General features: G+C 37.0%; 1 protein-coding gene across 2 annotated transcripts in view; it reads left to right on the top strand.

The window, feature by feature from the left end:
* Window positions 1-12,889, top strand: part of piwil2 (piwi-like RNA-mediated gene silencing 2) — a 28,334-nt gene that overhangs the window by 12,790 nt on the left and 2,655 nt on the right. Inside the window, exons 8-18 of one of the 2 annotated variants that reach the window (XM_067406133.1) lie at window positions 3,190-3,270; window positions 3,515-3,628; window positions 4,652-4,822; window positions 5,078-5,162; window positions 5,981-6,070; window positions 6,237-6,377; window positions 7,322-7,435; window positions 8,469-8,657; window positions 9,567-9,668; window positions 11,416-11,532; window positions 12,378-12,466. In XM_067406133.1, the coding sequence (XP_067262234.1) occupies window positions 3,190-3,270; window positions 3,515-3,628; window positions 4,652-4,822; window positions 5,078-5,162; window positions 5,981-6,070; window positions 6,237-6,377; window positions 7,322-7,435; window positions 8,469-8,657; window positions 9,567-9,668; window positions 11,416-11,532; window positions 12,378-12,466 (1,293 nt within the window). Of the gene's footprint in view, window positions 1-3,189; window positions 3,271-3,514; window positions 3,629-4,651; window positions 4,841-5,077; window positions 5,163-5,980; window positions 6,071-6,236; window positions 6,378-7,321; window positions 7,436-8,468; window positions 8,658-9,566; window positions 9,669-11,415; window positions 11,533-12,377; window positions 12,467-12,889 lie in introns of both variants that reach the window. The other variant, XM_067406132.1, reaches the window with a different exon arrangement.

The following is a 12,889-nucleotide window of genomic DNA, read 5'->3' as shown; positions in this document are numbered from 1 at the left end:
TTTGTTAATGCAACCAAACTTGCTTCGCAACCTGTTTTCTTCCGACGAAGAATAAAAAATATTGAACGTTTTATCTAACACATTTTTTATTGATATCGATCACGTGTCTATCACGATACATATCGTTATTGTTTTATCGCCCAGCCCTAGTTTATATACATTCAAATCCTGATGTTAATGTGGCTGTGTCCTTTCTTTCTCTGTATTTCTGAGATTAAAATATGGATGTCTAGAAATGTTCTTTATCTAAACCAGGGGTGTCCAAACTCAGTCCTGGAGGGTCGCTGTCCTGCAGTGTTTAACTCCCACTTGCCTCAACACCTGTCTGGAAGTTTCTAGTATGGCTGAATCCCAAATCGCACACTTCTATGCACTTTCGGTCTTGTGGACTTAAGGCCCCGGTATACTTCAAACAAAATCGAAGAACGAACTGATGTGATGTCATTTCGAACAAAGTCAGGTCAAAACAAAGTTCGTTTTGTGTTCTTTTTGGAAGTTCGAAATGGTTTGCCAAAGCGAACTTTCAGGAAAAGTTTGCTCCGGCTGCAAAACACCTTCGTACTACCATTGGTCAGTGACGATAACGTAACAGGAGGTGTGCGCTGAGGCTCCGCCTTCACTCGCATGGGACGCGTCTTTGACTCATTTCGTGTGTTTGAGTTTGCTGAGGTAAGATCTCCGCAGATGAAAACAACACACTGGATAGCTGCTTTATAGTAAAAAAATGTAGGCACTAACACGGTTTTTCATGTTTGATACTGTAAAGCTGCTTGATTTAAAGCAATCTATTGAATAAAGTTCTATATAAATAACTTGACGTAACTGGAGTGCTACTTTGCAAATATTTTGGTAATCCCTCCGGTGCGAGGAAGATCCGTGCAGATCCGCTCTGACAGATATCCGTTTAGATCCGCTCTGACGGAAAATAAAGTGTTGATGGGAATATTCCGGTTGATAAATTAATACAATTGGCTGAATAATTATAATTAAAGAATTATAAAAAGACCCCTTTGGTGTGGTGTGGCAAATTAAAAATCAAATTAAGTGAAGGATGGGTCAAAAGCAAATTAAAAATCAAATTAAGTGGTCATCCTTCATCACAGGTAAGTTGTTTTTTAATAATTTCCTGTGGTGGTAGGATTGATTGAACTCATCCCATGTTATCCTTGGATGCAGCTCTAAGAGTTAGTCCAGGAAGATTTGTCTGGAAGGGTACTGTTTAAACGCACAGCTACCTGGCAAATATTTTGGTAATCCCTCCGGTGCGAGGAAGATCCGTGCAGATCCGCTCTGACGGATATCCGTTTAGATCCGCTCTGACGGAAAATAAAGTGTTGATGGGAATATTCCGGTTGATAAATTAATAAAACTGGCTGAATAATTATAATTAAAGAATTATAAAAATACCCCTTTGGTGTGGAGTAGTTTAGATCCAACTCTGATGGATGACAACAACAACAACAACAAACTCCCTGAGACTTCCTAGCTCTTCCATCCAGATAGCAAAATTCTCTGTTTTTACTGTTATTTCTATTCCTTATGTTCTATTTTTATTATTCTTTTTTATGTAAAGCACTTTGAATTACCATTGTGTATGAAATGTGCTATACAAATAAAATTGCCTTGCCTTGCCTTGCAAAGCTTATGCTAACATTCCCATGTTGTTATGATCAGACGCTTTTCTTGTGCTCTCTATAAAAAATGCTTGCTGTTTTCTCATTTTTGTTTATTTTGTTACTGAGAAGAAAATGCATGGCACATATTTAAATATGATGAACTTCGTTTTACCCCTAAACAAAGAATGAAAAAGAACTTTGTTTGAAGTATACTGGGGGCTTTACAATGGCTGCCACGTGCACATGTCCGTTAAGTCCACGAGAGGTGTACCATTCATCATTTTAGGTTTCAGAAGGGTGTTCACGAGCACCCCTTTTGCGGCCACTATGCGCCCTCGATGCCCACAGTCGAGCCCGCGAGTCTGCGAGCTACTCGGAGGACTTTACTGGGCAGTCAAAGCGGCATTACATCATGAAAGTGCGGACTCCGAGGAAGACCGTGAGAGTTTAGAGTGCCATTTGGGACTGGGCCTATGTCTAGTCAGACCTTGACTAGCTGGTTCAATTGTGTTTAATTTGGGTTGGAGCTAAACTGTGCAGGACAGTGACAGGGTGCTATTTGATGCTCATTTAACATTTGTTCCTCATGTTCAGAACACACTCAAGACATATTTTTTTCATCTTAGAAATATTGTCAGATTATCCTATGTTATCATTCCTGGTTGCTAAAAAGTTAATTTAACATCTTTTTATTGATTATTGCAATGCTTTGCTGGCTGGTGTTTCAAAAGCTACCCTAAATAAATTAGTTGGTTTAAAATTCAGCCACTCGTGATCCCTTGTCATGTTTCCAGACAGGATTCATCACTCCTGTCTTGGAGTCTTTACGCTGGCTCCCTGTCAGATTCTGTGTTGATTTTAAAATTCTCATGCTTGCTTATAAGGCTTTGCATGGATTGGCTCCTCATTATCTCTCTGAGCTTTTAACCCCCTACACACCAACACATGATCTCCGCTCCTCTGAAGCTGGCCTTTTAATTGTTCCACTTACTCTTTTAAAATCTATGGGTGATGGGGCTTTTTCTTCAATTGCTCCAAAACTGTATTTGTTTCCTTTTTATGTAAAGCACTTTGAATTACCATTGTGTATGAAATTTGCTATATAAATGTAATTGCATTGCCTTGCCTATTGATTGCTCTTGATTGAGATTAACTTGTATTGAATCCAGAAAGTTCCTTTAATGACAACTTTAATGTAAATTTGATCCCCCCTCTTCATGTAAATTAGTTCATCATTATCAAGTTTTATCAAAAAAAAAAAAAACTAAAAAAAAAAAAAAACCTCAAAGGCTGCCTACCAATAACCATTTGATATTTTATGACCATTATTAAAGCAAATATTCAGTACTGTGTTGGAAAGCGCTGCCAGTGTGAAAACACAACTCAAGCCTGCTGTTGTAGTTAAGCTATTCACTTACACACCACATGAGCAAGCGGTGTGAAACAGGCCGTATTGTTGAGCCCTGTGGAGTATTGCTCCACTTTTTCCTGTGCGTATCAGAGCTATAATGTCTTGAAGACAGTCAGCTCTGACATCTCTCACTTTCTTTTGATTCTTTCTCTCCTGCTCCAGAGTGATGAAACTACTGGGGCTGAAGTTAGTGGGCAGAAACCATTACGACCCCAATGCTGTTGTGATTCTCGGCAAACACAGGTATTTTGCACCAACCTGATTGTCGGTGATTACATTCCAACTGAAATTGCTGTGCTCCACATTGTTTGGTTTCACACTGAATAAATCTATTCTTAAGCTTTGGTATTTTTCCACCTGCCCTATGATTACCAGACGCATGTGAATCGCATCAGCACCACTTACAATAATGGTTTGCATTTTGATTATCTGTTCAGCATCCTGGTGATTTTCTGTACCTTACTGTTTGTGAATGTGTGTCCATCAGGCTTCAGGTGTGGCCTGGATACTCAACCAGTATCAAGCACACTGATGGTGGCCTCTACCTCATTGTGGACGTCTCACATAAGGTGCTGCGAAACGACTCTGTGCTGGATGTCATGTGAGTTTGATCAGTGTAAAAACTCATTCAGACATTCACACATGTGCAAAGTCATTGCCATTTTGTCAGTTTCATACTTTGTTCCACTCCAAAGCTGTTTTAAAATCTCGTGAGCTGCCTACCTATCTGGGATATAACAATAAATCAATGCATCTCGATTCGTGGATCGATTCTGAGCTTAGTTTTTAACAGCAGATGGCGCATTAGCTAGTTTTTAACCTCACACTCAAACGCTCACGAAAAAGAGCGCTTCAGAGTCTGAGAATGTACTTACACCTCAGAATGCTTTTATGACATGAGATTAATGATAACAGCCTACCGCAAACAGCCTTGTAATTCGTTTCAACCTTTTCGAACTTTATTAATGATTATTTTATAGAAGGTTTGAATGGTGTGTATAAGGAATTGGAAGCAAGCAGAGTACAGCTGTTTCTAAAGCACACAGTGCCGTCTGCTGTTAAAAAGCTCAGAATAAATTCACGAGTTTACACATCCATATAATTAAATGGAGTAAAGTTATGTATATTTGATGTGCTGTCTGGGGAGAGGGCTCCGAGCTCGGAATTTTGGCCCGAACCCAGGGCACTCCCACCCAGTGTGGTTAAAGTAGATAGAACTAGAAGTGAGGAGATGGGGTGGAGGAGGGATGCTGATGAACTCTCAGATGAACAGAGGTAAGTCTGCTGAATTTATACCTCTTGTCATTGGTTGAGTTGATTAACTGAATGCTCTCCACCTGTGCTAATTAGGTTAATTATCTGAACCTGCTCCTCCCGAACTTTGTTAATAAAATGTCATTTTGAGAGAGAATCATCATGATGCATTTGGACAATCTCAGAATCGATCCAGAATCCTATCTCGATTCATGATGTATCGAAGGCAGCACACTATGTAGACAGAAATGCAGCTCACTAAGTTTTGGATCTGTATAAAATATTTCAAAAGCTTGGTAAACTTTAGGCTAAAATCACTATAATCAATTGCTTAACCTGCTGTCTCTGAATGCCTGTTTGTCTGCCATAGGAACCTGATTTACCAAGGAAGTCGCGAGAGCTTTCAGGATGAATGCACTAAGGAGTTTGTCGGTTCAATCGTCATCACTCGCTATAACAACCGCACTTACCGTATTGATGACATTGAGTGGGCGAAGTCTCCCAAAGACACTTTCACCTTGGCTGACGGATCGGTGACCACGTTTGTCGATTACTACAGGTTCATCTGTTATGTGGGGAACCCACTTCTCTGATTTAAAACCAGAATGCATGTAAAAGACACGACAGCTGGCCATTAAATTGTATAACTGGATTATATGACACAAATGACATTGTGAAAGTCCTTACATTCATAAATTTTAGCTTATCGTGACAGATAAATGCTGGTTTAAAGCGATAAATTATGAGTTTTATTGTTTGTTTTGACAATTTTCTAATTAGATTTTTATATGCACAGAAAGAACTATGGCATTACCATAAAGGAACTGGACCAACCGCTGCTCATCCATCGTCCAAAAGAGAGGTCCAAACCAGGAGGAAAGGTGATATAATGCATATCAGGATGGTTGGACTGGAAGTAGATACTGTTTTGTTTGCTTATAATGTTTTGAGTTTTTACAATGTTTAAGAAATGACAGTGACAGCTGCATTTTAGTGGTTATTTGAATAGCATGTTTCATGGGCCTGACTTAATTCACGCTCCATGCTGTCATCTAGTGGTGGTATTGGGTGCTGCACATTAATAGTAATTTACTTGGCCTGGTAACTAGTTGGCAGGGTTTGCTTTTAACTATTTACCACACTTGAAAGATGAGAATTTGAGAAAATTTACCTGTCACATACACTACTGTTCAAAAGTACTTTTTTCTAAATACTTTTATTCATTCTTTTATTTTAACATTTATAATGTTACAAAAGATTTCTTTCAAATAAATGCAATAATAAGAAATGTTTCTTGAGCAGCAAATCAGCATATTAGAATGGTATCTGAAGGATCATGTGACACTGAAGACTAGAGTAATGATGCTGAAAATTCAACTGCCATCAGAGGAATAAATTACATTTTAAATTATATTAACAACATAAAGTTATTTTAAAATGTAATAATATAATCACTATTTGTACTGTATTTTTCAACAAACAAATGCATCATTGGTAAGCATAAGATACTACTTCTAAAAACATTAAAAATTCTTGTCAAAACTAAACTTCTCCATAGTAAACTAACCAGTCTCTTGGTAAATGGCTCATCATAAAAACATTGAGGCATATTTCATTCCTTTGTTTTTTGTTTTGTTTTTTCTTTTTTGGGTGATTGTTAGGATTGTTTTTAACATGAATTTTATCTACTCCAAATCAGGTAATAACAGGTGAAATCCTGCTGCTGCCGGAACTCTCCTTCATGACTGGCATCCCTGAGAAAATGAGGAAAGATTTCAGAGCCATGAAGGTATGAATCCTTCACAGGTCAAACAATCTTGGCACATTAACAAGTGTAAAACTAAGCCAGTATTTAACAGTTTAAACTTGTTTAAACTATTTAAACTTGTTTAACTCTATTTTGGAAACTGTTCAGATGGGGTCACGATCTATCCCTCTTGGTCCCTGTGTTTCAGGATCTGACCATGCACATCAATGTGGGAGCCGAGCAACACACCCAGAGTCTCAAACAACTGTTGCACAACATCAACAGCAATAATGAAGCTCTCTCAGAGCTGGGCCGCTGGGGCCTCAGCATCAGCCAGGAGATTCTAGTGGTGAGAATGGAAACGCACACCTCCAACAGTGTAGTTCAGTGCACTTTTTTTGTCTCAGATACATCCACAGCTCCATCAGGTCCTCCATCAGAACCAAACTAGAAGTATGTTAATGTTCAACTCCTTTTATATCTGGATATCTCTTACAAAATTTTATTAATATATAAAGCATTTAAAAAAAAAAAAAAAAATTAGCAGTTATTATTCCCTTTATTTTCTGGATTTTTCTCTAAAAGTTTTATGTCCTTAATTTTTAAATGAAAGAAATAGAATAATATTATAATATAGCACATGCACAGTCAGAACCTTCATGGTTCTGTGAGAATCTGCGAATCTGCATGTACTCACTTTGATTAAAAAAATAAAAATAATTGGACTGAAAATGAGTTTAGTGGCTTAAAACGATCTGATCGCAAACAGACAAGCAAAATCGGGTTAGAATAGAAATTTCTGCCTACAAGATTTACAGGTGCTTACGGCATTGTAGATGCTAAGTGTGATAAACTCTGACTCACCAGATCATCTAACTGTGTGACTTAAGTTAAGCTTCAGTAATTTATTTGTGTTAAATTATTTTAACACGTTAAGGATTTTTGAAATAATTGCATGCGTTAATGCATCAATGTTGACAGCCCTAATTGATTGGCTTACTGTATTTTTTGTTCATCATGAGCCATTGGTGTGCTTGTAGCTAACTTGAATTACTTAAAGGGTTAGTTAACTTCAGCCTAAAATAAAAATTGTGTCATTACTCACCCACATGTTGTTCCAAACCCGTAAGACCTTTGTTCATCTTCAGAACACAAATTAAGATATTTCTTGTGATATCCGAGACACCTCCATAGACACTCCCTTGGATTTGGAACGACATGAGGGTGAGTAATTAATGACAGAATTTTCATTTTTGGGTGATCTAACCCTTTAAACGTTTTGCTTTTGCACAGACTCAAGGAAGAACTCTGCCTAGCGAGACTATTTGCATGCATACTGCCTCTTTCGTCACGTCTCCGTCAGTAGACTGGTCCAGAGAGGTGGTTCGAGACCCCTCCATCAGCACTGTGAGTCAGCACAATCAGAGAGTTCAGACACAGAACAGGGTGTTTGAACAAAATCACTGTGAGTCATTGGTTTGCAGGGGAAGTGCACATGTGTAGTGGGCGTATGTCAGACTGAAGACTGAAGGCATGAGTGAACAGCCTTGTTTGGCCTGAGTGAAAGAAATTCACACATTACTGTTGAGGCACATTACACATGACTCTTAATGTATGGGTCTTTGAAAAACACTGAATAGACTTCCTGAACAAAATTACTCTAATTATGCAGGTTCATTTTAATGAATCAGAAACATACAGCTGAACCAGTGACTAAAACAAACCGGCAAACCATGAGAGTCACTTTGTTCAAAAATAAATCAAATACATACTGTTGGACGAGTGTAGTCTGACTTCTAAACAAAGTGACTCTTATAAACTGGTCTGTTTTAGAGAAGCAAAATCATACAGCTGGACCAACTACTGTAAGTCTGATTTCTGAACAAAAATGAGCCAGATCATTTTAATTCATCAGAAACATAAAGATGAATCCCTGGTCTTCTGAACGAGATGATTCTTATGTGCAGATTTGTTTTAGTGACTTGAAAACATACAACTATACCAGTGTAGTCTGATTTCTGAACAAAATGACTCTTATAAAACGGTTTATTTTAGTTCAGCAAATACATACTGCAGGATGAGTATAGTCTGATTTCTAAAAAAAGTGACTCTTATAAACGGGCTTGTTTTAGTGAAAGAAAAAAAAAAGCTGGACCAGTGTAGTCTGATTCCTGAACAAAACGACTCTTTTTGAGCAGGTTTGTTTTAGTAAATCAAAAATATTCATTCTACCGTGGTCCAGCTGTTTCTTGAATGAATGACTCTTATTATCCTTTTTTGGGAATCTACTGAATTAATCTGTCTAAACTGTAAAAAAGAAGATAATTATGCTGTAAAAATGATCTTTTGTTGTTTTAAAATGTGACAAATTTGAATTTGAAAGCCCTAGTCTTTCATTCTCTCACATTGCACCAAAGTTGTAGTTAATCCTCTCTGTCAGGTCCCTCTGGACTGCTGGGCTGTTTTCTTTCCTCGGCGGGCAACCGATCAGGCCGAGGAGCTGGTGACCACTTTTACAAGGGTAGCCGGACCTATGGGCATCAGAGTCGATCGGCCCATCCGTGTAGAGTTACGAGATGACCGAACTGAGACCTTCGTTAAGACCATTCACTCTCAACTCACCTGTGAGGTGAAGAAAAGTACACAGATAGACTTGAAAAACTGAAGAGCTTTAAGAAATGTACTATTCTCTCAAAGAACATGTTACTCTCCAAGGACCATGGTTCTTTTGTTTTTGTAGTATATTGAAGTATTATATAAATTAGGGCTGTCATGATTCCTTGATTAAATTTGAGTATTCAATTTTTTTTTTTTTATATAAAAATCCTCAATTGCAATTTGCCTGTGTTGAATAACCAGCAAAATACCGGAAGTGGCTCATTCCACAGACGGGAATCCATGAACTGCATTATTAGACTGTTTTCTAAGTCTGCACAATGTATTACAACGATTAGATAAAAACATACTATAGCATAGTGCTATTGTGAATTCACAAAGGCTGTGCTTCAATTAAATAAATATATGCCCTGCAGGTTTAATATATATGCATTTTAATTATTTGCATGTATATCATTACCGTTATCATTTTACATGCGTGGAGCGCATCTCAAACTCCATCTCTGCTTGTGCTGTGAGTTTGGGTTGCTTGAAACTTTCATCTGGGACCACAATCTGCGCAATTTCATCAGATTTGTAAGGCAAATTATTTATAAACCTATGCCAGTACAGGAGAATATATCAATATGTTTATAAATATGTGAATTGGTCATCACGATTTCAAAATAAAAGTTTAAACCCTTGCTCCGAATTTGCGTGTTTTGATGTCCACATGTTCTTGTTCAGGAAATTACAGTGACAGTAGCATTTCTATTTTTATTACCACAAAAAAATCTGATTAATCGCCAAAATAACCGATCGATTACCAAAAGTAATCGTTAGTGACAGCCCTAATCTAAATACCTTAGTCAATGAATATAGTTCTTAATTTGGCTGAAATCAAATTAAGGCTCTCTTTTAATGGCTCTCTTTTGGTCTTCAGCCCCGTCTGCAGCTGGTCGTGTGCATCATGACCGGAAACAGAGATGACCTGTACAGCGCCATCAAAAAGCTCTGCTGCATCCAGAGTCCAGTGCCGTCACAGGTTTCAGTGAATCACATTGTCTATGCATTTTATAGTTCAGTTGGTGAATTTAAACCAGACATGTACACTATCTTCCAAAGTTTGAGTCGGTATATTTTTCCATGTTTTTGAAAGTTTCATATGCTCAGCAAGACTGCAGTTATTTGATCAAAACAGTACTGTTGTGAAATGACATTTTAAAACAACTTATATTTATTATATTTTAAAATGTAATTTATTCCTGTGATGGCAAAGCTGAATTTTCAGCAGCCATTACTCCAGTCTTCAGTGTCACATGATCCTTCAGAAATCAATGTTGAAAACAGTTAAAGGTGCTTAAAGGTACAATATGTAAATTTTTTGCAGTAAAATAGCCAAAAACCACTAGGCTAGTGTTATATATTTTGTCCAGCTGATTACTAACAATACCTCTAATGTTTTCAACTATTTGTAAATCATTCCAATTGATTTGTAAAAAATTCCCATTCTAAACAGTGACACAGGGCAGTGCAGTCGCCTGTCAATGACGTCAGTTACCCTTTGTTACCGCCTTTACTGACGTAGAAACCACATGACAACAGTGCCGTGGACAAATGCGGAAGTAGTGTCTAGCGTCCAGCAAACCACTAGCTTGCTTCAAGCAGATCCTTATTTACTTCTTGCATGTTTTATGGTGGATTGTGTTACTCATTTATGGAACATAATTACTGTTTACCATCTGCCGCTGGTTCTGTCGACAAGGACAGCTCCCGTGAACTCATGACCGGAAAAGCGGCGCTGGCGACTGTGTCATAATAAAAGTCCCGCTGTTCGTGAGGCGCGTGTTGATCAATCGCTCTAGCTCTTCGTTCAGCTCCCGCAACACACGGTCCTGCTCTGCTTCATACTACAGTAACGTTAATAATCGCATCCACAAACATGAGTTCTTCCAGACTCCAATCCCTATTTTTTTGCACCGTCCATTGAGATGGAGACCACATGTCCCAAGTTTCCGCTCTAAAACTTGGCGTCCTCAAACTACGCCTTTGTTTTGAATAGGCTTCTAGCGACCTCTAGCGGGAAAAAAATATCACAAACTGTACCTTTTTAATATTCTTGCTGAAACCGTGATACATTTTTTTCCAGGATTGTTTGATGAATAGAAAGGTCAAAAGAACAGCATTTATTTTAATTTATTTTTTCCCCAAACCTTGTAAAGTCTTTTGATCAATGTAATGCATCCTTGCTGAATAAAGGTACACATTTCTTCACTTATTATGACCTTTTGAATAGTAGTCTAGATTTAACAGTAATTTAAATGTTTTTGTCTGAAAGACAAGACCTTTAATTTTGGAAATGTTCCATGTGAAGCAGAATATACAACAGGAAGTAGTTTAGGGCAGGGACATACTTCTTTCAAAAGTAATTTCTACTGAAATAAAAGTATACATAATGTTAATTTAAAAAATTGTGTTCCTATGTTAGTGGAATTAATTAGCTATAAATAACAGCATGTATTTGTATTTATTTGTATTAGACATTCCATACAAATAAGAAAATTGCTAACCACACACTGAAATCAGTCCAGACTAAAAAAACGTCTAACAAAAAATACATTATTTTATAAACTGCGTTTTGCAAAAAGGGCAAGGTGCATGTGAATTAAAAGCTAAACAAGCACGAAAAGATGTTTCAGCATATTGCTTTCTTCAGTGCTCCTTTTAGACATTGCTTTCTTCAGTGCTGTTAGACATATCATGTCTGAATCGCAGTGACTCTTATTTCATAGGCCATTAACGTACGGACCATCTCCCAGCCACAGAAACTCCGCAGTATCGCTCAAAAGATCCTTCTGCAGATTAACTGCAAACTGGGAGGAGAGCTGTGGACGGTGAATGTTCCTCTGGTAAGTGTGCGAATCAGACCTGTTGCCCATGGGTGGTACTGGAGTTACTATACTGTGTGTCACTCTTGATTAAATAAAAAATGCTTAAGTAAATATTGAGTATTGGGAATGAACCTGAAAACAGTCACTGCACAGTGAGAACAGATATACGATAGCTAGGTGTGGTTTCTTCTGTTTATTTTTGTTAACGCAAGTATCATGGGTTCACATCTTGATTTCCTTCTTGAGTATAAAACTGTTCCTCCATATTTTAAGTGACATTTTTACCTCAAAACCAGCAGTCACAAACTAATTAATAGTCTCAAGTTGGCAGGAGAACATTAAAATGGCATTAATGTTAAAATGGTAATAATATTAAATAATTAGTCTTTTAAAATATTTCTTTGTAAATATAATTTTTATTATTTAACTTATCTTTAATTTTTAATATCCTATATTAGATTAAATATAAAGTAATGCAGGATAAAAAAAAAGGGATGAACTTAAGAACCCTATGGCCTAGTTTCATAGACAGGACTTAGACAAAGCCAGAATTAGACCTTAGTTCAATTAGGGTATTTAGCTTTTATAAACGTACCCTAGAAAAAAAACTACCGGTGTGCATCTTGAGATAAAACAATGGCTCTGACATTTTAAGATATGTCAGTGCAAGTTCTTTTCAGTTAAAACGGCTCAAACATGCATTTTAGTCTAGGACTAGTTTAGGTTTTGTCTGTGAAACCGGGTTTCAGTGTCATGAATTATTCCTTCTGAATGGTATTGATGTTGGATTGTTGCAGAAATTAAATATCAGCAAATGTGATTAACCAAAGAGAGCTTCTAATCACCAATTTTCATTTGAACAGAAATACCTGATGGTGATTGGAGTGGATGTTCACCATGACGCAAGCAAGAAGAGCAGATCTGTCATGGGTTTTGTGGCAAGTCTCAACAGGTAACTTGAAACCACATGAAATATAGTGCAGTTGGACTTGTTTAAAACCCAAATCACAAACGTTAAAAAGTTTGGGGTTGGTAAGATTATTTTTAAATGTTTTTTTTTTATTTTTTATAAGAAGTATCTTATGCTCAGCAAGACTGCATTTATTTGATCAAAAATAAAGCAAAAACAGTAATATTGTAAAATAGTACAATTTACACTACCGTTCAAAAGTTTGGGATTGTAAGATTTTTAATATTTTTAAAAGAAGTTTTGTCTGCTCACCAAGATTGCATTTATTTAATTAAAAATACAGTAAAAACAGTAATATTGTGAAATATTATTACAATTTAAAATAACTGTTTTCTATTGGAATATAATATAAAATGTAATTTATTTCTGTGTTGGAAAAGCTGAATTTTCAGCATCATTTCTCCA

The sequence above is a fragment of the Chanodichthys erythropterus genome, chromosome 13 (genome assembly GCF_024489055.1).
Source record: "Chanodichthys erythropterus isolate Z2021 chromosome 13, ASM2448905v1, whole genome shotgun sequence".
Classification (NCBI taxonomy): Eukaryota; Metazoa; Chordata; class Actinopteri; order Cypriniformes; family Xenocyprididae; genus Chanodichthys; species Chanodichthys erythropterus.
Note: the sequence above shows the minus strand (reverse complement) of the source record. Positions and strands in the feature narration are given on the sequence as shown.